General features: G+C 42.5%; 1 protein-coding gene across 2 annotated transcripts in view; it reads right to left on the minus strand.

Annotated features, from left to right (window-relative positions):
* POC1A (POC1 centriolar protein A) overlaps positions 1–26,408 on the minus strand; it is a 67,877-nt gene that overhangs the window by 20,087 nt on the left and 21,382 nt on the right. For both annotated transcript variants that reach the window (XM_065687861.1, XM_065687862.1), the window contains 3 exons: positions 25,978–26,111; positions 15,963–16,031; positions 11,231–11,341 (listed from right to left, as the gene is read on the minus strand). In XM_065687861.1, coding sequence (XP_065543933.1) covers positions 11,231–11,341; positions 15,963–16,031; positions 25,978–26,111 — 314 coding nt within the window. The remainder of the gene's footprint in view (positions 1–11,230; positions 11,342–15,962; positions 16,032–25,977; positions 26,112–26,408) is intronic.

A 26,408-nucleotide genomic window follows, 5' to 3' on the forward strand; every position in this document is an offset into this window, starting at 1 on the left:
GAAAGCCCAGTGAAAGAGTGCACAGACAGCTAAGACCTCATAACTACCAGCTGTTGAAAAAAATACAGCAGGTCTGTATTCCTTGAGAAAGTAAAGCTGAGTGTGGCCTTCAGCACGTTAGATTTGTCTTTTCTTACTTTTCTGAGACATTTTACCTCCCTTAACCAATTCTCCCTTCCCATCAGCCTTAGTGTTGTCTTGGGAGATATGAAGAGGTCTTCTCAAATTTAGTATGGAATAATTAGGCTTTGTTGTACAGGTGATACTTAACTGGCTATTTTAACACTGCTCCTGGAGCAGAACAGCACCAAAAATCCCAAAGGAAAAGTTTTGGTGGAAACAATCCAGTACAGGAACAAAAAGATAAACTAAATATGAGAACCGCTGGTAAGAAAATTTCACCAATAATTGGAACTACTGTTCTCTGGCCCTATTTAAGACTGCTCTTGGCAAACGCTCCCAAGAGAAAGAAGCCAAACACTGAAACAAAGTGTTTATCCTCAGCCTTGGGTTAGCCAGCTACAGGTTCTTCGACACCAACAGTCTCCAAGGCAAGAAGCAAAACACACACAGATCTCCTAAAGTGGAAATAACAGCTTCCAGCTCATTTTTTTCATCAGAATCATTTGCCTCTTTCTAATGAAATAGGTATATGCTGTGTAACATACATATCATTACATATTTATGTGTATTACTTACAGAATCATAGAAGAGTTAGGATTGAAAAGGACCTTAAGATCATCAAGTTCCAACCCCAATGCCGTCGGCAGGGATGCCTCACACTAGACCATGTCACCCAAGGCTCTGTCCAACCTGGCCTTGACCACTGCCAGGGATGGAGCATTCATCACTTCTCTGGGCAGCCTGCTCCAGTGCCTCAACACCCTCATGTATATATAAATGTTATATGTATACATACACATATGTAAACACAGCATGTGTGTGTCTGCATATAACATGCCCATTTGTTACTGCTTTTGCTTCAAGTCTGCATTTTAGTAGGAAAGTCTGAGGTCTTAGAAGCTTTTCAAGCTGGAGCCATCTTCATCTCAGAGCTGACAGAATAGCAGCTTGGAAAAGCAAAAAATTACAAATCTTGCCTCCGTCCCTTCTCTTTGAATTATGACTCAAGCATTAGAAAAAGCCACATACAGCAGCAACCTAAGTGGGTGAATTTACATTAATTAGCCTGAGATGCTGAACTTAAAAGGCAATTATTCTGACCAATAATGACTTGTCAGGACTTGCCTTATTGTTCCAGAGCCTTAAAGAACAAATCTATTTGCTGCAAGGTGACAGAAATTAAAAGCTGATCCTCTTATTTCTACAGAAAGTGTTGTCAAACCAGAACACACAGGAAAACAGTTGTAGCAGCACAGCTGCTCCCATCCACTAAAAGGCAAATCTATTGCAGGTCAGTGCAGTCATTCTGAGCCTCTTGGAAAGCCAAGCTGAGGGTGCCTATACCCTGCCTTTTCTCTCTCTTAGGTCCTTCATCAAGATCAGAAAACTCTGAAACAGACTGCAACATGTAAAAATATTAATGCACAAAATCAGAGAAGACATAAGCTTTAATTTGTTTGACATGTTCACCCTTTTTTCCTTCCAGTGTCCAGATCAAGAAGAAAGCAAACCCAAAAGTTTCAGGATAAAGAGCAACATCATAGAGACAAAACCCATTAGCTTGTGAAAACTTCATTTTCACACAGCAACAACAAGAAAAAAGCTGAAATAAGAGTATTAGAGTGCTAGCCATTAGCAGAGGCTTCCTGGCACATCTTCCAGAAAGGAGCTCTGCTGTTAACTGCTTGCGAGGCAGACACTCATTTAGTTGAATGAGAGAAAACCATTCATTTTGCCCTGATGCAGCCTCAGTCAAATTAAGATGCAGGAAAATTGGCAGGATCTACAGTGAGGCTCCACAAGCAGCACAGCCAACTGATAGAGCTGTTCAGTTCCGCTCAGATGAACTTGGGCTTCCTGATACGAAGAAACCTGGCACTGTTACCAGGCTTTAGTCTCCAGCGAATTAGAGCTGGACTCTAGAGCTCAGTTGGATACAGCCTTTCCAGTGATGAAACCCAGCAGTTACCCCCTTGGGGGCTACCCACAAAAGGGAAGATGCAACACTGATGCCTTCCTGCCTGACATTCTGGGCTGGAACCAGATTATCTGTACCAGGGTGAAGGAATTCAGATAGGCCTGTAAACACACAACATAAGACCAAGTTTCTCTCTCTTTTTTAGCAAGAACATGTGTTTATAAGTGAATGGGCAGTGTGCTCTTTCTGGCCCATGTTAGCCAGAGTTCCTATTAACCATACTACCATAACAGGAAGAATGATTATGTTCCCCAGATTCTAGGGATGCTGCAATAGGCAGGAAGAGATCAAGCAAACATTCTCAGCTAGCCAGCCTTACTCACCGTGACAGCTCCCTTAGTCAACAAAGTGTCTGGAACTTCTTGGAGGTTAGAGTTCATCCCACTCTAAATCTCTGGTTTCCAGGAAGATGAGTGGAAAACACCACAGGAGCACACTTCTTGCACAGAAAGAGCTACTAGCTGCTCTTGCTCAGAGAAGAATGTGAGTGATGAAAGAAAATTACACCTTTCTGGTTCTCACAAGATCTACAAGCACAGCCTCTTCAGGCACAGGCCAAAGTAGAGACCCATCTTTGTCCACACCACAAAGGAGGCAGATGTTCAGCGTCTGAAGGTGTACATTGCTCCTGTTGAAACTCTGTCTCCTTGCAAAAAATTACAATCACATGTTGCAACAAGCTTAGGTAAGTGAGCTTCCTTCAGCAAAAGAGTAATAAAGGCCAGGCAGCTGGGGTAACCATTTGCAACTACACTGCTTGTGAAGAACATGTGGAAAAGCTCCTGAGCATCCTTTGGTCAGTCGTAGTAAGAGTCTTGCGCAGCCCTATGAAGCTTCTGCTCAGACAGCCAAGCAGAGTAGAGAGCATCTTAAGCACTCATAGAATCACAGAATCACAGAATCCCAAGGGTTGGAAGGGACCTAAAAAGATCATCTAGTCCAACCCCCCTGCAAGAGCAGGGTAACCTACAGTACATCACACAGGAACTTGTCCAGGCGGGCCTTGAATATCTCCAGTGTAGGAGACTCCACAACCCCCCTGGGCAGCCTGTTCCAGTGCTCTGTCACTCTTACAGTAAAGAAGTTCTTCCTGATGTTAACGTGGAACTTCCTATGTTCCAGTTTACACCCATTGCCCCTTGTCCTATCACTGGATATCACTGAAAAAAGCCTAGCTCCATCATCCTGACACCTACCCTTCACATATTTGTAAACATTGATGAGGTCACCCCTCAGTCTCCTCTTTTGCAAGCTAAAGAGACCCAGCTCCCTCAGCCTCTCCTCATAAGGGAGACGTTCCACTCCCTTAATCATCTTTGTGGCTCTGCGCTGGACTCCTTCAAGCAATTCCCTGTCCTTCTTGAACAGAGGGGCCCAGAACTGGACGCAATATTCCAGATGCGGCCTCACCAAGGCTGAGTAGAGGGGGAGGAGAACCTCTCTTGACCTACTAACCACTCCCTTTCTAATGCACCCTAAGATGCCATTTGCCTTCTTGGCCACAAGAGCACATTGCTGGCTCATGGTCATCCTCCTATCCACCAGGACCCCCAGGTCCCTTTCCCCTTCACTACTTTCCAGCAGGTTAACCCCCAACCTGTACTGGTACATGGGGTTGTTCTTCCCCAGATGCAAGACTCTACACTTGCCCTTGTTAAACTTCATCAAGTTTCTCCCCGCCCAACTCTCCAGCCTGTCCAGGTCTCGCTGAATGGCAGCACAGTCCTCTGGTGTGTCAGCCACTCCTCCCAGTTTTGTGTCATCAGCAAACTTGCTGAGGGTGCACTCAGTTCCCTCATCCAGGTCATTGATGAAAACATTAAACAGCACCGGTCCCAGCACCGACCCCTGAGGAACTCCACTAGTCACAGACCTCCAGCTAGATTCTGCGCCATTGACCACAACTCTCTGCCTTCTTCCTTTCAACCAGTTCTCGATCCACCTCACTACTTGATCGTCAAGCTTTTAAGTAAATAACCTACCTACCCATTCCAAAGGGAAGACAGTCATTTACCAAACTAAAGCCTCGTGCAGTGGGAACGCATCCTCAGAGAAACAAGATGACAAACAGATCAGGAAAAAAAATAATTTTGCAGACCACCTTTATCCTGAAGGCTGAAGGTTAGAGCCCCTGCTGCAAATACAGGATTCCTCCCTTACAACACTTAAAGATAAATAAATAGAAGAGGATGAAGGAGGTGCAAACAACACCACACATTCACGTCCAGTTGCAAAGAACTACAGCTCTGTGCCTTGAAAGTGCTTCACAGGAGGGGATTTCACAGTAAGTAAAAGTGTACAAAAGAATTTGTCCATGGTAATGGATGCTAAAATTACAGATAGTTACCATTTGGAAGCCAAAAGGTCAGAAAAAGAAAAGGCACATCTGGCCTATGAGTAATTCAGGAGGAATTTATTTACACAAGGAGCTAGTGGCTGACAGAATGAACTGCTGCAGTCAGCACAGAGACCTTAGGCGGAGAGCAGGAGGCACCCAAGGTCCTTTCAAAGATGAAAGGGAACCAGCAAAGGGAGAGGTGGAATCAGCTTTGGACATGCAGTTATCGGCTTCAGACAACTTTATGATCAGATGATGGGTTTTGGAATTAGTCTCTAATCCTATTCGGCAGAACTCTTTCGGGAAAATTGTCATGGAGGAAATAAGCATAGTCCAGTGCCTGAAGAAAATGTTAAACCCAGCATCTTAGGAAGAGGCCTAAATGCCTGTCTCAACCAAAAGACACATCTGAAGAGTCACAGGCCACTTACTTGTTTAATAGTCTACTGAAGCACTGCTCTTCCCAAGCTTCACTCTGTGAAGTCTGCTATGCCATTAACTTTCAAATTTGGGAGCTCCACAATTGAGTACTATTTAACTTCAAAGGAGCTGAAGATACTTAAAACATTTGTGCTCTTGAATTTCAAAAGAGCAGAAATAATTCTTGGCAAGAGAGTGACAGAGGACAACTCTGCACCTCTGCTCATGTCTCCTAAATTGCCCAAACAAGGGATTACCCAGTTTTGAGTCTGTCTGCACATCCACTCACACAAGCAGGTCTCTCAGAGTCCTACCAGGAGCTGACAACTAAGCTGCTTATATTTAAGTTACATGGTTGCAGAATTCACAACAGAAGTGGCAAGAGAAACACTTCCCCATCACCTGTAAGCTTAAATTATGCTGCATCTGTTACCCCTCTTGCCAGGATACCCTTAGTCTGAGATGAGCAAACTACATGCATCCCTTGCTGAGCATGCATTTCACAGCCTTCTGGGCATCTGAAGCTCCCACTCCCCCTGTTCAAGACAGCTTTGTCTCTGGGATACTGCAACACAAATAAGTTTTAAAGTATTTTCCTTCAGAAAGCTATATGCAGTCTTAGACTGAAGTCTCCTCATCAGCCGCCTCCTTTGCAAAGTGGTATTTTTCACAAAGAGTTACAACACACCTGAAGAAGGTTCATGTTTAAACTTGAGTAAACAATCTCTGTATCAATGAACTACTTTCCATAATACTGCAGGAAAAACTGTTTACCAGCTTAGCTTATACTACAATGGTTTTATTCATAATTTTCGGTGCACAAGTTTAGATAAACACCCAAGCATTTTCTAACTGTCCATGTGACATCAACTGTTCAGCATTTGCTCCTAACACTTGACCATACATAGTCTTCTTGGGATTAGTCAACAATAGCAGCAAATCTGTCACATAACAAATGTTCTTGTATCCTTACATCAGCTGTAACTGCATGTACGAAGCCTTCCTTGTATTTGGGAAAAACACCACCACCAAACCCTCAAAATAAACCACATTATCTACCCTTTCTGGAGATAACAAATTGTATGATGAATGTCTTTACAAGATATCAGATCTGTGAACATGTCTTTTGATCTGATGGCACACAACTCTTCATACAGGTAGACCTTTATGCTCACAGTTTACTGGCCACAGGACAAGCATAAAAGACCGTATTCACAAAGTCACATAGAAAATCCATACCTCCTATTCTGACCTTCTTTTAGGTCCTTACCACTCCATACTGCAGCTTAAAGCACGAATTTACTCTTACCACATCGCACTTGTATTTGCTTCAATCTAGAATCTTACAGGATCAACACACAGGACTATAAGACTTGACTTCTTTCCATCAGCTCCACACAGCATGCAGCACGAGCTCTTGCCTCAACTGCAGTTTTCAAGGCAATTATGCAACATTCAGTAGCAACAACTGTTAGCTTGTAATGTAAGAGTAAGCAATTATTTGAAAGCTACCATAATTATAAAATCATAGAATCATAGAATAGTTAGGGTTGGAAAGGACCTCAAGATCATCTAGTTCCAACCCCCTGCCATGGACAGGGACATCTCACACTAAACCATCCAACACAAAGCTTCATCCAACCTGGCCTTGAACACCGCCAGGGATGGAGCACTCACAACTTCCCTGGGCAACCCATTCCAGTGCCTCACCACCCTAACAGGAAAGAATTTCCTCCTTAGATCCAATTTAAACTTCCCCTGTTTAAGTTTTAACCCATTACCCCTTGTCCTGTCACTACAGTCCCTGAAGAAGAGACCCTCCCCAGCATCCCTACAGGCCCCCTTCAGGTACTGGAAGGCTGCTATGAGGTCCCCACGCAGCCTTCTCTTCTCCAGGCTGAACAGCCCCAACTTCCTCAGCCTGTCTTCATACGGGAGGTGCTCCAGTCCCCTGATCATCCTCGTGGCCCTCCTCTGGACTTGTTCCAACAGTTCCATGTCCTTTTTATGTTGAGGACACCAGAACTGCACACAATGCTCCAGGTGAGGTCTCACGAGAGCAGAGTAGAGGGGCAGGATCACCTCCTTCGACCTGCTGGTCACGCTCCTTTTGATGCAGCCCAGGATACGGTTGGCTTTCTGGGCTGCGAGCGCACACTGCCGGCTCATGTTCATTTTCTCATCGACCAGCACCCCCAAGTCCTTCTCCACAGGGCAGCTCTGAATCTCTTCTTTGCCCAATCTGTAGCTGTGCCTGGGATTGCTCCGACCCAGGTGTAGGACCTTGCACTTGTCGTGGTTGAACTTCGTAAGGTTGGCATCAGCCCACCTCACAAGTGTGTCAAGGTCCCTCTGGATGGCATCCCTTCCCTCCAGCATAGCAACCGGACCACACAGCTTGGTGTCATCGGCAAACTTGCTGAGGGTGCACTCAATCCCACTGTCCGTGTCAGCGATGAAGATGTTAAACAAGACCGGTCCCAATACCGATCCCTGAGGGACACCACTCGTTACCGTTTAAAGTCTCACATTTACACTAACAGTGGCAATTCACTTCTGACAGCTTTAGTGTTTTTCTTTATCACACTTTCCTGTCTGTGCTTTTACACCACAGTCATGACTTCATTTCCTGCTCATCATGAGCTTCTTTTGTTTTCATCAGTTCTTGCACAAAGGAGTTTTACTATTAAAGCAAGCTGCATCTCCTAAGCCTTTTATTTACAGAAAACACAAGCAGGTAGGCAGAGAACTTTGAAGCTCATGTCTATTGTTGCAAACAAGCCCAACACCCTGATTCACAACAAATTTTAACCAACTGCCTGAGAAGCCAGCACCTACTAAAGGCTCCAGTCTCCCTCTGCCTACAGAAGTGAAAATTGGTTTAGAGCAAGTTTGTCTACAAGTTCACCAACTTTGAGGATGTTTCATGCCTCTTCTTTCCCACAGGTTATTTCGGATTCTTTTTTTCTACCATTCATTTTGATGACAAACTGGTTTTGATGTCTGTGTTCAGTTATCCCTACATGTTAGCCTGACTCTCTCCATGAGAAACCAGATACTGAACCATGTGATTTTAGACGGCCCTGTTTTGGTTAGTATTTGTGCTTTCACAAAGATTAAAACTAAACAAAGAGAGCACAAACTCTCCTTGGAAAAATAGTCTCCCTGACTTACGTAAAGGGTGAAACAGACTAAAGATGTGTCAAGAAAAGCATTCATATATTTTTGGGGTCCCAAAACCAAATAACCTCTGTGCCAGTTTTAAATGCAGTTACATCCCCAGACTTTTGCAAAACCTGAGTATTATTCCAGAAGCAGAATTCTGGCAGGCTAACACAGCAGCAAAGAAAGATGAAGCAGCTTCATTTTTCATTGAAGAGAAAGGTGAACTTGGCATGAAGTCAAGAGCTACAGGTGGCAGTTTCAAGTCTGATTTTGATGGGAAAAGTGACATCAACTACAAAAAATCCACCAAGTAAGTATTTCATCATTAAAAAGCAGACATTCTGCTCAAAAGAAGGAACTGAATATACAGTGAAAATTAAGTCTTGCAATAAGTTGTAGCAATGACAGTACTCTTAAAAAGCCCAGCATTAACACATTTTTAAAAGGTAAAAGTAATGAAATTAATATGAAAGAAAGAGAGTACTGCTATTGCCCAGAGAGATGGTGGATGCACCATCCCTGGAGACATTCAAGGTCAGGCTGTATGTGGTTCTGAGCAAACTGCTCTAGTTGAAGATGTCCCTGCTCATTGAAGGAGGATTGGACTAGGTAACCTTTGAAGGCCCTTTCCAACACAAACTATTCTATAATTTTATGAATGGACATCATAGAATAGTTATCATAGGGCCAAGACTTCTCTCAGGATATACTTAAAATAACAAACCAAGCCTTCTTCAGAGATATCTGTTCTTTTTAGCAACAAAGAACATTTTGTATCAATTCTAAACTTAACCTATGGTATTCAAAACAAGAATACTCTCAGACTACATTGTTTATTCTTCCCCTTCTAACTTCAGCAATTATAACTGCCTTTATATTAAAGTGCTGCATTCCTAAAGCTCAATATCCACAATATCCACAAGGATATTGAGTATTAGTCATATTTTACATTTCCATTCTTATGAAGTGCACTGCGCTCTTAGTAGAGCCCACGTACAAGTGCTTGTACATGACTATTCTTGTAACAGGTAGCCACAGCGCAGCTGATACCACCCAAAAAAAATAGACTATATTGGCTTTGGCAGCACCAATTGGACTGTGATATCAGACAAAAAAAAAAAAAAATAAATGAAATTCCACTCCTTTATTGCAGGACAGAGCTGCACCACACTTTCAAGGCAAAACAATGTTCTTAACTGCATAAAAGACCACATCGTAGAACTGCATCAGACTTAGTTGACTAAGACATTGGTCTTAGTTTTGCCACCTAGCATCCAAGCTCACCACCGCAAGCACCTTCAGCCCTGCTTCTTAACTAGGAATAATTTTACCCTTGAAGGCAGGCAAATGTTTAATTTACAAGTTTCTATTTATACTCATAGCTAATTTGGCAGATGCAGTGGAAGCATCATTTGTGCTATTCAGGGCAAAAGATAACACCATGTTTGCCCAAGAAGTAAACAGAAGGAAGAAACCCACTCGCTACCACTCAGTTTGATCTTCTGTAAGTTGCACATAACACAGGAACTTCCCAACACTTTTTATATTCAGGTAGTACTGCCGGGATTAGCAGCTCCTGTACTGCATACCCAAGCCAACGGTTGCATTAGGTTGGCAGTTCAAAATACTCATTCCTTTGAAGTAATTTAGATCCCCAAACCAAAGTATGTCTCTTCCACATGACTCAGCATGGATTCACTTTGCCCTCTGCAAAAACACAGCACCTGGTCCAAACCAGTATATTACCTCAAAAAATATAGCACCCTGTTTCCCACAGACTCAGAGCATGAGTGGAGCAACCCCTTCTTCAACCAATACCACATGACACAGATTTGCCTGTCAGCAGCACATAAACAGTTGGCCCCAGCAGCATCTATTAGAGGTTTTGCCAGGTAAACCCTCTTCCGCAGGGGAACAGTTTTGTCGGAGTGACAAACACTCAGGTTGGTTAGTCACTGTTAAAGAGTTTTGCTCAGCAACTACTTTCACTACACATCTTATGAGGTTCTATGACAAAGAACTAAGTTTTAGAAGAGCTCTGACACTTTCTTCCTTTCCTTAAATTGCCACTGGATAATATGCTTTAGTAATGACAGCAGTATAGGTGGGGTAAACTTACCATTACCTCCCATTAGTGGGCACCTTGTCTACACTATTTAAGCCATTCCTTGGAATGCTACAAACAGAAAGTATTTCTTCCCATAAAGGCTTTCTTTGTGTCCGCTTATTTCAGCGCAGGATTATATTACACATATATTAAAGCAGATAGAGTTAAAAGTTACTCCAGTTCAACAGGCTAATAAACAAAGAGGTCATTGCACTGCTATAGTTTCATAGCCTGCATAACTTTAGAGTTAGAACATAGGAGAGAAGTAAAAGGAAGAAGTCAGGTTTAGCAAAAACTAGCCAAGGATCTATAAAGACTTTCACCTCCTCATTCCTTCTGTGATTGTCTTACCACCCCCTCCCACCCACCTAGCACTAGCATCCTCTGATTTTGTTTGCTTTCTTTACAGAGCACCCCACATAATAAAGCATCAGGTTTAGAGCTGCAGACTCAAATCCTGTCTGTCACAAAATACTACAACTATTCCAACCCTCCAGCAATGGACTGAAATCATGTTAAATAAAAACGCTACTATGCTTAAGATAGAACATGAGTTTATCCCAATAAAGATAATAATCAGGTTCAGGGAACAGATATGAATTAGTATCTCCACACATTTTGGAAAGAAGTTCCAGTACAATACATCACCTATTTCTCATGTGTGATGTCTACGCACAGAGATTTCTTTTGTCTTTGCTGACCATCAGCGAAAAGCTATAGCAAACCGTATCTATTTTCAGACTGACACCAGCCTAAAGGATTCACATCAGCTAGAAAAACTGACTTCAGCTGTTACTCACATCTCTGCTCTTTTTGTGGACTGTCATCCAAGCCTACCACACAATTATTTAACAGAGACTGAAATAAAAAAATACATATATACATACACTAAGTTTATTTCCTTTTTAAATATCTTGTGTTTCTTTTCCTAAAGCAAGTACAGTTAAACTAGACAAACAATATGAAGTTGGTTAAAAACACATCTTGCAGCTCATGTAAATACCAAAGAAAGATGGCTCTATAGTCCATCCTTCTAGCTGAGTCACAGGCTTCCTAGCTGCAGGAAGGAACTCTGCACAATTTCTGTATGCTGACCTACCGGAGTTTGATGGGTTCCATCTTCTGGGATGATGGAACTAGTGCCAGACTTCTGGGTTTTCAGTACATCACCATAATCCGCCGCATCAAAGTTAGTCTTCCAGACCATCACCTGCAGAAGAAAGCTAATGTCTGTTAAAATTTTCCATCTATGTTTGCTTAAAGGTCAATTTTGTCAACACATCAGAGTCAGCAGATGCACACAAAGTTTATCTAAGAAAGCACTGCCACTGATTAAATTGAAGATGTTATTCTTAAATATGCTACTGAATACAGACATAGCATAACCATGTTCTCAATGTATAAGTGACCTCTTCCAACATTCTTTGGGTCAGGAACATCATGAAACTAGAGCAACCTAAAGAACTTCAAAGCAACATGCAGAATAACACCATTAAAACCACAAATACATTAAAATACTATGCTTAGCATTACAACAGTTATCAGCCACACCCCAAACAACTAGTCAGTTGTTTATCATAAGATTCATTCACAGGAAAAGCAGAGTTTGAGACTCTGAGACAAGTGTTAGAGATCTCGAGCTAGTTTTTCAGCTGAACACCACATTTAAGTTCCACTTACAGGCATATTCTCTCCATAATGCAGTATTTATTTCAGAGAAGAAGAGAGGCCTCTAACATAAGCCACTTCAGCATACCAACAGCAAACATATGGAATAAAATCCTTAGCAGTGATTCCAAGTCTAGAAAGTTTAAGAGCAATCAATGAAGTATTTCAGAAGTCTGAAAGCCACCTACAAACCTGGCAGCCCATCCTGGCTATCAGAAATATGTGTTTATTCTTCACTTACAAGGTTTCATCCCTACTTTGTGTGAAATGAAGGCTTTGTTGCACATTTAACCAATGAAACCACACCATTGTGTAAAACAAAAAAAGTGATGCTCTTTTATAGAATAGGCTGTCTCTTCACAGCTAGCAAAGGTACTATTAAAAAGGGTGGGTACTGACACCAGGATAGTGTAACCTGGGGATTAGGAGCAATACAACACAGCTCAGTGAAGACTGATGACAAAAATGGATACTTATTCAGATCACTACTTTGGGTTGAAGTCTGTCCATATCTTCATTGGGACAGCTCACACAATGTTAAAACCAGCACATATTTGCAGCAGAGGGTACAAACAGCAAAAAAAAAAAATTGTCCCAATTCCAGCAGGCTCGTATAACAGGCCTGTCTGCAGTTCAGTAAGGGTTTTTAGACAGGCTACATATCTAAGTTACCACACAAAAAAAGATCCTTTTTGACCTGTAGAGATGTTCTTTATTATGCCTTGTATTTCTTTTGGATTCAGTAAGTTAGTATTTAGCGAGGTCCCTTCCACTGAAAAACTAGTAAATACAGACCAATGCTGGTTTTAGCATGTACATATATTGCATGTTGAAGTTCTTTCTCCACTGTCTTGGTTTAAGCCCAGCTGGTAACTAAGAACCACACAGCTGCTCTCTTACTTTCCTCCCTCTCCCCCACCCTGCTCCCAGAGGGATGGGGAGAAGTATCAAAAGAATGTAAATCCCATGGGTTGAGATAAGAACAGTCCAGTAACTAAGGTATAACACAAAACTACTACTGCTACCACCAGTGATAATAATAACGGTAAAGGAAATAACAAGAGGAGAGAATATACAACTGAAAGGGGAAAACAAAAAGAAAACAATAAAACACAAATGATGCACAATACAATTGCTCACCACCCACCGACTGATACCCAGCCTTACCCAAGCAGCAATCTGGCCCTTCTGGGTAACTCCCCCCAGTTTCTATACTGGGCATGAGATGGAGTGGTATGGAACACCCCTTTAGCTAGTCTGGGTCAGCTGTCCTGTCTCTGCTTCCTCCCAGCTTCCCGTGCCCCTCCTCACTGGCAGAGCATGAGACCGAAAAGTCCTTGATTGGAGTAAGCATCACCCAGCAACAACTAAAAACATCTGTGTGTTATCAGTGCTGTTCCCAAACTAAAGTCAAAAACACAGCACTGCACCAGCTACTAAGAAAGAGAAAAATAACTGTTACAGCTGTACCCAGGACAGCATCCACTCCTTATTCCATACCATTCATGTCATGCTCAGATCCCATTTTTTTCAATATACCATTGCTTTTTGTCTCTCATATATATATATATACACACACACACACACACACACACAAAAAGAGAGGTATCATTCCTTATTCCATGGACCAATCTCTATAAAGTTGCTGAATTCATTCAGTCCATGATGTCAGGCTCCATCTCTTGTAACAGTCTTTCAGGGCAGGAGAGACAGTGTGCAGTGCTGGATTGCTGCCTGTTGACGACATTGCCGAACTCATCTGGTCACTGCTGCGCTCATCTGGTTTAATCAAAGTTCATTCTTCATTAGGATGACAATTGGAGGGAAGTTAGGGCTGCTGCCTCACTCAAGGGCATTGATGCCAATGAGTAGGCATATGACGATCGCACACTCTGTGTAGGTTTCCACCACAGAGGTCATGTACATTCGACTTCACCTGGATCTACGGGTGCATTCCTCGCATCTGGCCTATTATAGATCATCTCTACAATGGCTGATTCCCTCGGGTACTGGATACCTCTCTCTATTGCGGTCCACTTGACTGAGCAACACATAACACTGTCCTTGTAGGGAAACCTTTCCTTCAGAGCTGCCAAGAGCCACCTCCAAAGGCTGAGGGACCATTTCTCTTTAGCAATCTATTTGTCTTTTCCTCCTTCCCTAGCAAGTGATCCCAGCTGCTTGGCTCTCCTACCTTCTAGTTCTAGTTCCACAGTCCCAGCATTGGAGTAACCAGGTGACAGTGTGCTCCCCTGGATTACTGCTGAAATCTTTCTGTATATTCTGTGGCTCAGTTGAGGTCCAGGATCAAGAAGTTACCTCTTCCTCTTCCTCTGATTCCTGTAGTAATAACTCTTGTTCAGATGTCATCCCCTATAGCATGTGCATTGGGTCTTTATCTTTCTTCACTGCACAAGTTGCTCTTGGTGGCTTTCATTTGTTTTTCCCCTTACTTATAGAAGCAACTGATACTAGCACAGACTGGTCTGTTCATTCAGCTGCAGTGTCTGCCACTGTGGTTGGCATGGCTGCGCTTTCGGATACAAATTTAAGAGGAGAAAGCAGTTCCATCATGGGAGTTAAGAACAGGAAAGCCAACAGCTGCCCTTCCCAGTGCATGCATTCAGAAACACACAACCTTGAGCTACAATGGAAAGGGCTGCCAAGGAAGTCCATTACAACTCCACGCCACAAATGTATCTTTACAAAGCACCTTTCTGTGAAGGCACTGTCATTCATTCAGTTTAACAATGCCATGTGATACTTTCCAATGAGCAATACTTTGGTTGAAGAAATCCCAACCACAGGAAAGAAGGTAGAGCTGATAAAACAAAAGCCTTTTGAAAGAATCTGCTTCACATAATGGAGAAAAGTAAGTAAATACATACTGTTAAGCTACAAAATCAAGTTACTGAAAAGTCAGGTCCTTAGTTGTGCCTAGAAATCAAAGACAAAATATCTGAAGTTTTCTATTGGAAATAAGTAACACTGAACTGCTATATAACTGGGACTCCCAGCTACATGAGGGCTTTTAAGGAACAAACAGCAAAAAGGCATACTCATTTCTTGCATTAGATAAGCATTTCAAGAGCAAGCCTTATTCTAGTATCCCTAATGTAATTTTATAAGGCAAGAACCTGGATGAATCTCAATCTAAATCCTCAATTAAAAAGCTCTCTTAAAGAGAGAGGACAGCAAGCTATGCCACCCATCTCAGCAAATATACAAAACAGTTAAAATGCAGCAGCTCATGAAACTGTCATGAGCTACAGCCCTAGGACCCTCCTCCATAGAATACAACTGAACACATACACTGTGTAGAGAACCCAGCAAGTCATTTCAGCATGATTCAGACATACTTTAGTACATTTTTGCTTTCCCCCACTGACAAGAGAAAACAAAAGCCAGCAGCTTTTAGAGAAGTGTAAATCTGAATTATAACTCAGAACCAGAAGTTAAAAGGAGAGCTCCGTTTTTGCCCCAATGCTTCATCCACAAAACCCTTTACCAGTAGTACAAGACATACAGGCTCTCAATCGTAGTCTACATATCAAGGTTAGCAAAGTCCAATTTTAACCCAAAAAGCTGTGCAACTGTGGCATTAGCACAACTTTGCACCAGGCCCCCATTACTAAAGAGGCCTACAGCCTGTATTCATGTCCAGTCAAAAACCATCTGGTCTCAGTCACTGGAGATGGCTTAGCCACAGCGTCTCACATAAGACTGAGAGTACAGATATGCAGGAAAAGGAGAGCATTAAGGAATATAAAATAGAGAGCACTTTAGACTAGTGGAGCCTGAAAGAGTATTTGGGGGAAGCACAACCCCCCCCCACCTTGTCCTTACACTTGTGTCTCAGCACTACCCAGTGGCAGATCAGGCAGCAATCCATCAGCACAGCCCACGATATTCAATGTACCTCAGCATACCCATTTATACACCCATCTTATTCCCCAGTACCAGACACCTCAAAGGCACAGAACACAGGCCATACATAAGTCAATATTTCCTGTTGTACATACACATTCCTAGATAACCCAGCTGAAGTGCTTCCTGAATAAGAGAAGTCTAGGTTGTAAATATTTGTCTTCTCTTTGAAAGCACTAAGATGCTAAGAAAATAGTAACAAGGCACAAAGCTATCAAATTAAACTAGTCAGGTACCTGTTCATCAGAACCTCCAGAGGCAAATAAGTCTCCAGTTCTTGAAAATGCAACACAGGTAGCTGGCCCCTGCAAACAGATGCAAAAGACTGGTTTACAAACAAGTGAAAGAAAACTTTTTACAAAGCTTTATTGATTACAGCTTTACAAGGTATTTCTCATTTGACATCAGCAATCTGAAGGCAAAATTAAAAGAGCTCTTATCTGTCAGGTAAGAGGCCCACAATTAACCTGCTAATCTCACTGGCCCTTACTTATTCCCCACATTTTTGCCCCCAGTTTAAGACACACACTTGACAATACCCATGGCACTGAGACAGAAACGAACCAAGTTTTAAAGCTCCGTATTTTTCCTTATTCCCTCACCATCATTCTCTCTTCCCTTTAGAATCAGAAATCCCTAAAACTTCTGTTCATTTATTAAAAGTAGTAAAAACCTGATGTATTGTGTTTAATGCATCTTCAGTTACCCACCTGCCAGAAAGGCTTAAAGCAGAAAAGAGGGTTTAAACACACAGATACACCCAGAACAGCATCAAAAGGCGTAATGAGAAAGATTGTTAGAGGCAAAACACTCTCAACTACCGACAATTCTAAGCATTCACAATCATAAACCATGCCCCATAAAAACATAGTATCTTTTAAAACAAGTTTTGAGGAGTGATGAATCCACCTTTCAGGCTTCAATTGCCAAGCCTTCAGAATCCACGTTTCCCAAGCACCTCCTCACACCATGAGTATTAGAACCATGAAAGGAAAATGCACTAAGCCAAAATTTTCACATAATCATGGAACTCCAGGGACAAGAACTTCAAACATTACCCAGGATCTCCAAGAAACTGACACCACAAGACTGCCATGTGCACCAGGTTCACCATGGAAAATAGTATCTTCTTTCCACATGCTTTCCCAATAGCCTTTGTTTGAAAATATATGTTTGGTTTTGTTTAGGTTTTATTTACAGTCAGCACATGCTCTCATATATTTCTAGGGTATCCACTACAGAAGACCCAAGGCTTAAAGCTCTTGCTTACTCTATCGCAATATAACTTCAAAACATGCTTGGACAGCTATCAACCAAAGCAATCCATTTGATGAAAGTTAGAAGCATTTTAAGTCAAGAAACCTGTACAAGCAGGATAACCAAATGCAGAAGATTCAGTATTCGAAGCAGAACCCAATTACTTATTTTATTTGAAACTTGGCAGTCAAGAAGCCCACAGAGTTTTCAACACAGGAGGAAGAAGAAGCCAAGGCTACCTGAAGAGCACTGGTAAAAAAAGGTCACTGAACAGCAGACAGAGCAGCTTTTGTGCATTAATTTCTATTTACTGTATTCTCTAGTAGAGTTTTGCAGGAAGCAGCTATTCTCTTTGGATACCAACTAGCAGGACAAAGTCAAGGCAGGGGAGCATCCAAAGGCTTCAGAAACAAAACAGAATCACTGCTTCACATCCCCTCATGTGTGGAACATGTGGCCAGGCAATGACAGAGGCTTCAAACCAAACAGGTATCCACAGCAACACAGGCGATCACAAGCAGCAGGCAGGTACTCCTTACAATACTATCAATTGCCATTTTTAAGCTACAGCCTAATGATCAATGCAGGTTAATGTTAGTGGACAAGGTTTTAACTGAAGAATAGAAGGCTGGCTTAAACTGCTTTTCTCTTACTTGTTTTACAGGAGAGCTGTCTGAGTCAATGCATCCAGGATCATGGTCATATAGCACAGGTGCTCACATTTTGGAAAAGCCTCTGTCTTAAAATAACAGTCAGTTCTGGGAGACTTTAAATGGTGCTGACTGCTAAAACACTGCATTGTAAGAGAATGCATTTCACACCACGCATCTATTTTAATACACTTCCAACCTTTCAGAAAGCAGACAGCAGGACACACATGGGAAGGATGAGGCTGGCACTGAGATGCAGTTGAACAGACCTGGGAAACTTACATGTGTTCAAGCACAGGCACAACAGACAAACAGTTCTGCTTAGAATAAAAAGCTGAGAACCCAGGTAGTGGAGCTTTATGCCAGCTACTGAACACATTACTTTGCAGACTCTAAGTCTGAGCTTTGCCTAAGCTGAAACGGGCAGAGGCAGGAACGTGCATTTCCAGAGGCTACCTACGGCCAAGTGCACTGGGAAAAGCAAGCTGAAGTAATCACAGGCTGATGGGGAAGGGGCGAGGCAAAAAACCCCACACAACAAACAAACACCCCCCCCCCCAAAAAAAAACACACCACCACACACCAAAACCATAACCACCACCATCAGGAAACTCTACCACATAGATACATCCCTCCTGACAGAAGTAGAGTTAACCTATTTCAAGTAAGATCATATATCTCAAAAGGCAAGCAGGAAGCTTCCCATCACCCTGAATCAAGTTGCAAGGACAGACTATTCTATTAAGAGTTCACCTCTTCCCAATGGGCGTAGCATGGTAATCTCACATCCAGTTTGTTTTGGTGTTCCTTCCTCCTTTGTAAAAGTGAACTCAGAAGCATAAATCCTGAAGGTAGACAAATACTCAAAGACTCCATTTGGGATGAGCACCCAGCTCTCACTGCAACCTGTGTCCCACAGCTTAGTATGAACCTTGTGCCAGAGAAACAAGAGTCCTGACATGGTCACTGCCAGCATGAAGTTCTAGAATCATAGAATCATAGAATAGTTAGGGTTGGAAAGGACCTCAACATCATCTAGTTCCAACCCCCCTGCCATGGACAGGGACATCTCACACTAAACCATCCCACACAAGGCTTCATCCAACCTGGCCTTGAACACCGCCAGGGATGGAGCACTCACAGCCTCCCTGGGCAACCCATTCCAGTGCCTCACCACCCTAACAGGAAAGAATTTCCTCCTTATATCCAATTTAAACTTCCCCTGTTTAAGTTTTAACCCATTACCCCTTGTCCTGTCACTACAGTCCCTGAAGAAGAGTCCCTCCCCAGCATCCCTATAGGCCCCCTTCAGGTACTGGAAGGCTGCTCTGAGGTCTCCATGCAGCCTTCTCTTCTCCAGGCTGAACAGCCCCAACTTCCTCAGCCTGTCTTCATACGGGAGGTGCTCCAGTCCCCTGATCATTCACATGGCCCTCCTCTGGACTTGTTCCAGCAGTTCCATGTCCTTTTTATGTTGAGGACACCAGAACTGCACACAATACTCCAGGTGAGGTCTCACAAGAGCAGAGTAGAGGGGCAGGATCACCTCAAAACACATTAAAGTATTTCCATATTAGCATTTCACCTGCAGTTACTTCAGAATGTTTTGAGGCCTCCTAATAGCAACATCTGAGTGGACAGATCCTGCCAAAAATGATCTAGAAGCAACAACTTCAAACTGCATGTGCAGGCATTAGCGTGACTGAGCTTGGTCAACTAACACAGTACTAAATAGTGCAGATATTTCAAACCAAGAACACAGTCATCGACCAGCTGAGACAGAGCATGTTTCTATCCCATCACCTTTCCCAGCAGTTGGCTCTCTGATTACACTGTCAGGAATGAAGACTATAAAAAATAAAACAAATAATGCAAAAGCCAAAAGAAAAAAGCAAATGCAAAAAAATAAAAGGCAGTAAGAAAGGGCAGAATCAAGTAGATAGTCAGGAAACTGCATGGTGCTGAATATTAAAGGTATCAGAGCTGAGGATCCAGAAGCTGCACTCTGTCAGAATTGGGAGGGCAGAAAAAACTGAAACAAACCTTCCAGACATTAAGACAAAGCGTTCAGGAACAAGCACAAGTGAGGAATACTGGAGGAGAGCACTGTTTCGCCAGATTATTTGTTTCAGGCTAAATATTTCAGCGTATTTAGACAAAATTTAACACAGTACAAATCACATCAAGACAGGCAATGAACCAACTCCAAAGTCATGGCATTCTGAAGTGGGGGGGGGGAAAGTTCAACAGAACACATTCTTTCCGAAACAGAAAATTGTATCAGACTGAATGTGCCTTTATAAATTGAAAGAAGGGGAACAAACAAGTCTGTAGACACAACATCCTCCACAGATTTGTTGACATAAATTAAGTGAAAAGTATTTTTGCTACATCCACTCACAGCACTCAGCCCGGATGTAACAGGTTTGCTATAGCAACATACAAATCATAGTTTGCCAAATACTCTGGAAGCTTCATATAAACACACAAAACAAAAACAGAGCTACACTTGTCAGTGATTAGACACAACCTAACTCCCATTTATTCCAGGTAAGCACAGCAGACATCCAACAGATCCTTGACGCAGTCCTGGACCAGAAGTACATGTTTGGAGACAAAGGAATTCAAGTCTTCCTTCAGATTTTTACCTCCCTTTAAGCTTACCGTTTGCACTATAAAAGTCAAAAAGCAGCAGTTGCATATTCTTCTATACAAGTTGTAGGGAGAATTTTACGCTTATTTTCCACACAACTAGGACATATAGTATCCAGCAACCTTCTAAGGCATCACTTTATTTCTCTCTCTGAGGCTCGATACAAATGCTCTTCTATTAGTGTTCCCTGGGGGTTCAGAAGTTTCAGTTCTGCATCCTCACTGTGCTGCACACAAACTGATAGCACCAATCCCTAAATTCCTACAGCTTCTTGCCTTAGATTAAACAGCAAGCTGCAGAAAGAAGGGACTGGACAATGAGGTACACTACGTCAGCAGTGAGGAACTTTCTTGTTTAGTCCTCAGCAGGCCAACAACATGAGGACTGTTGAGCTTTTGTGCCTTTCAAAGAGTTTGAAATTATAATAATTTGGTGATAATGGGAGAAAGCTGCAGAAGGTTTGAAGGAAAGTAAAAAAAAAAAAAGAGCAAAATGTTATCCTCTGGAAGAACTGAGTGAAGAATATTGCCACTAATCAATATTCAACTTATCTCTTCTAGTGAAAGAGGAGAACCAGGCCAGCTGAAGATCACCCAGGGAGCCCTGAAAGAACAAACTGCCCGCACACTGGATACAGCAAAGAAACTGGAAACAAAGAGGAAGCCAGACAGAAGGAACAATAACAGACTCAAACCTAGTCCTTTGCAGCAGTGTTCCCAATGAACAAGATTTGGACAAGGTCAGATCACCATGCCATGGTAACTGAAACACCAGGCAACATCCCACTTGTAGCTGCATATATAGGTAAGAAAGGTGAGGGCACAGGATGCTACATGATCTAATTTACGTGCAGACTACTCCCCAGAGATAGAATCATAGAATCACAGAATAGTTAGGGTTGGAAAGGACCTTAAGATCATCTAGTTTCAACCCCCCTGCCATGGGCAGGGACACCTCACACTAAACCATGTCACCCAAGGCTCTGTCCAACCTGGCCTTGAACACCACCAGGGATGGAGCATTCACAGCTTCCTTGGGCAACCCATTCCAGGGCCTCATCAACCTTACAGTAAAGAACTTCTTCCTTAAGATAGATAAGTATAGCACTTACACTCTAAGATAGCACTTACACATTCTTGTTTTCCCACTTCCTTCAGAAGGAGGCTAGTGATCACAAGGCCTTTAGTGCCCTAGCAATTCACAGGTTGATCAGCTCACACCAAATATTAAGTGTGGCCTTAAAAAAAGATATTCAGAACTATTCTGAATGGCTCAAACGCATTCAATACCTATAGAGAGATGGGCTCTCAAGCCAGGACACAGGAATGTGTGACTGGCAGGATGCTAACAGCATCGGTAACAGTTAACACATGGATGACAAGAGACAGCAGGAATAGCACCCCTGAACACAAAGCTTTCAAAGGCGGAGATTAAAATAGGTATCTCTGAAATAAACACTTAAGAGAAAGGCCAAGAGTTCAGTTTGGAGAAACAGAACTATGCCTGGAGCAGGCAATCATACCTGCATGCAGGTAGCAGCTGAATGTGTACCAGCTATATAAACAACAGGCTGACAATCAGCCCTCCTGAACACCATTTCCTCCCCCAGAGAACTGCTGGAGCACAGAAGACACACAATTTCAAGGGCAGCAGGGCCAACACCAACAGTCAATTCAAGTCAAGAAAGGCCAGACTCACAAGCTTCAGCTAGGAACAGAGCTAATACTGGCTTCAGCACAACAGAAGAAATAAGTGCCAGGCTGGAGAGGGTTCAGGTATAAACCAGAGGAGAGTATTTAATGACGCACAGTCTGCACAATGAAAAGAGAGGCAGAGAGGAAGGGAGCTGGAGAGACAAGTGGGATCAAGTAGATTTTTATCTATTTTTTAAGTCCTAGGAGAAATGAATACGTACAAGAGAAGAACTAGGTAAGAGAGTGAGGGAGGTACCAAGAGCTGGAACAAGACATATCTGGAGGATACAAATAGTTGAACTAAACACAAATACTCTAAAGACAATGTGGAGATAAGGATAAAGGTGTCAGCACAGGCACTGCACATCAAGAGGCGCAGGACAGAACTGAGTATTGTCCTGAATTAGGGATGGAGCGGAAAGCTATAGGGACTGTGGAAAGAATCTACATCTCCAACAGCAAGTACAAGAAAAATGTTTAGCTAAATCAGTCAAATTCCTAGAAACTGCACAATGAGGGTGATAACACAAAGGAGAGAAAATGAACCAAGGGGAAAAAACCACAGGGGACTGAGATGGCAACAAGAGATGTTTTCATGCGGAAAACCTCTGACAAGGAGGTCACAAGGATTCTCAGTCCACTGAACTTTGACAAATTCTGTCAAACACAAAGCAAGACTGTCACGCCTGCACCTTTCTTCACCAGGGAGTGAAGACTGCAGCTAACAGGGAAAACTTACACTGGCACCTTATAAATGGATCTTCAGCAGCTTTTAAACTGCTGACAGCTTCAGTTAAAGAAAAAACACAAGGAAAGAAGAGAGCACCCATTTCTTTGGATACTCAGAAATGCTATTTGAAAGTCAATTGCTTGTTGTTTGCAATACACCATTCTCTGCCTTCCCTGGTCCCGTTCTGTGCAGCCCTGAGACGTCCTCAACACCCTTCAGAGGACTAGGCCTGCAGGGATGTTTAATGCCACCCAGGCAGAGCTGGTAGCAGAGTGTAAAGGAGCACGTTTGCTTCCTGTGCACCTGCTTAGATCTTGCTCTTTAGTCAGCCAGCAAAGCAGAGTGTGCTTATGCCACCCAGGTAGGTACAGTTACTTCACAGTTCAAGTCAAGGTTGCTTGGGGAATCTTAATTTAGCATTTTGTGTCTTCCTATTTATAAACATAACAATGCAGATGTTTTCTAAATATTTACTGAGAACGTCCACTCCACCAAGGAATCACTCTGGAAACACCCTCATCAAACCACCCAAAGGGCAAATGAGCCCTGTGTACGTACCTGCTTGCCTCTAGGAACCCTTCAGAGGTGACTTACAGGTCCCGAAACATTCTGTTCCTCGATGATGATTCAGTAACAGAGGTGGACCTACACAGCAACCCTGTGTCTCATCTGTATGGAATTAGGCAAGAGTACTTCACAGCTTGAAGCACTCCAGAACTAAAATATGCAGCACAATACAGAATGATACTTTGCAGCTGCAAAATGTCAGCTCCAAGCTGCAAACTCCTGTCTCTAACAGTCCTTCTGCTACAAGGGGGCCAGCTACATTACAATTAAAGACAGCAATGTAAACTTGGCTATCCTCCTTACATAAACTACAGCTAATCAGCTGCTAACAAATTCCTGGCACTCCAGCAGTTGCGTCAATGTATGCCTAAAGGACCTTAAGTCTTTTTCCTCCAAGTGTCCACTCTCAGCCTTCCCAGAACAACATAACAGCAGTCAGCTGTCAGAGGAGGAACAACGTCTCAACCAGAATATTCACCCACACAGTCACAACTTAAGAATGTTTTCAGAACAGGCTGTTCACTCGGTGACTAACCTATACCTCTCACTTAGAAAGGCAGATCTTAATGACCAAAAAATCCACACCCACTTCATTTTTAGCCACTTGGAGACACTGGCAGCAGTCACAGTGAGAACAGAGGGGGAAAAAGAGCCCTCAGCATTAAGTAGCCTGGGTTTGTCTATGAGCAGAGCAGGCTACAGAAGCAGCCAGTGCCAGAATCCATCCCAGTAGCTTCTGATGAAAGCAAAGCCTATTGTCACTACCAGTTGCCTACTGTGAACGAAGCACAGGTTATCATACACTTTTAGTGGAAGAGTAAGATATTTGTTAAATCAGGCACTAGAAGAACTAATCCACAACAGTACACCACATGGCAGCAGAGAGAATGCCAGCCAGGCTTGTGCTAGGACTGGTTCCACTGCCATCTTGGTGCAATACACTTAAAAACAAGCAGAAAACACTACCAGCCACTTTTATGCTTCTACATGTTTCCAAACTGAAGGAGGTGTAATCACACAATGGCAACTAACCTACAGCTGTGTCACTGACAAAGCATTCCCAGTGCCAGTTAGATGCCTAGGAGAGAGTGGTAGTCCTTATCTTACTGATCTGAAACAGCGGTGGTGGGGAAATGTGGAGTTTGAACTCTGCTTCTGAACACAAACCACTGTTTTATAGAAGCCCGAAGTACAGCATCAGCCTAAAGGGACTTTCCACTGTTCAATTCTGAAGAGCTCCATCACCATAATCAGTTTTGAACTCTCGTTCGAAGCTAAACTCTTTTTTATGTGCCACTGCACTCGATGAGGTGTAGCCTACAGCTTAGAAGAAAGGAAAATAGAAAGCAAGTTCAGGCTCCTGCTGAACAATAACAAGGCACATCTCTTCTCGATGTAGGGGTGAAAGGTGTACAGATCCCTGTTCCTCCACACTTACCCTTTTCTTACTTCCCCAAGAACTTGCTTGGCAAATTGACACAAAAGACAAATAGGAAAACAAGACAAAGTTAAAAGCTTTACAGTCCCTATCTGATTGAGTATCCACTTAGTCCAGTTTTCAAAGTAAGCAAGTATTATGCAGTCAAGGTTTATGTGTTAGGATAATTAGCATTTGTTATCTTGCCCCTGTTCTTTTCAGCGTTAATCACATCTTTCAATGAAGTAGAGCTCTAAGTATGAGGTTGTCCTATTTTTCCATTAATACTGCAAAAAAGAAGAAATGCTTAACAATACACAGCAAAAGGGATGTTAAAGAACAAACTCAGCTTTTTAGACATCAGACAAAGCAGTCACTAAACAAAGCCACAAGAAGGCAGAATTATCAGGTTTGCAGCTTACGCAACTACCATTATTGCCCAGAACCATCCCCACCACCCACAACAGCTTCAGGCTGCAATTTTCCCAGGTAGTTTTGATGCCTTAAGATTCAGCCTCCATTTTCACATAGACAAGCAGGTTAATTTCTGTTCTCTTTGTCCCTTTGGAAAGGGAAGCTTTAAACCATGTCTGCTTTTTCACACCCTTGAGCCCCACTGACTATTGATAATGAAATTAGTCTATTTATTTTTATTTAGCATTTAAAAAGAGAGCTCAAAGCAGTCATATAATTAACCTTACAAGCAACACATCCAGCAGCATAATAGGCCAATCAGTTAAAATTAACTAACCAACAGCATTTATAACCTTCAATTATTTAATTCAGTCCATTAACAAAACAGAAACATGTTCCCAAATCCCATTCCAAAAGAGGTTTCCTCCATTTTACCACTACTGCCCTTAAGTCCCCTGTCAGGAGAATAGCATTTATCCTCACAACATGTCAGAGGCCAAGTGTGATTTGCACCACTTTAGAGAAGCAGTCAGAGCTGCAGTAGAGAGAGCACATGACAGATCCAAAGCCTGGGATCTAAGGCACAGCTCTGACTATGCCCCTTAAGTCTTAGACTTGCATCCTCAGTACTGGAGCTCCCTTTATTATTTCTCATTTCCTCCATTCCTGCCTTCCCTCCTTCCCTTCCCACAGGCCTTCCTTTCAAAATAGTGATGATCTCAAAGATTATTAGTAGTACAGTCATCGTAGTTTTATGTAAGGAGGTTTTCAAAAGATTCTGAAAGGCCGTGAAGAATGAAAGGCTGATACACAGCTCTGCCCAGTTTGTGATGGATTTATACATTACTGTATAAAAGGCTTTGCCTCACCTGGTGACCATGAAGAGTATACAGAAGTCTTCCTTCTAGCAAGTCCAGAATTTTAAGAGTTGAATCATTGGAAGCAGTAACCAGGTAGTTTCCAGAGGGGTGAAAGGAAAGACTGTTTACCACAGCACTGTGCACTGAGGGTGGAAAAAACATATATAATAGTCACTGAGACTGGTTTACATAAGCCCAAGTAAAAAAAAAATAAAGTACAACCACATTTCAATTTTCTGTCATAAAGTTTAACAGGAAAATTATCATGGGGGAAACATTCCACAGAAACTCTTCAAAGCACCAGAGAACAAGGGCAGCACTCAATTCTTGTAAAAATAGGAATTAGTTTATTGAAAGGAAAAAGGAAGCTTTGCCAATTATTCTGGGAGATTTAAGGCTACAAAAGCTTCCAGCACAGCCCCCAAATGTAACTCTATACC

Source organism: Lathamus discolor, chromosome 7 (assembly GCF_037157495.1).
Source record: "Lathamus discolor isolate bLatDis1 chromosome 7, bLatDis1.hap1, whole genome shotgun sequence".
Lineage (NCBI taxonomy): Eukaryota > Metazoa > Chordata > Aves > Psittaciformes > Psittacidae > Lathamus > Lathamus discolor.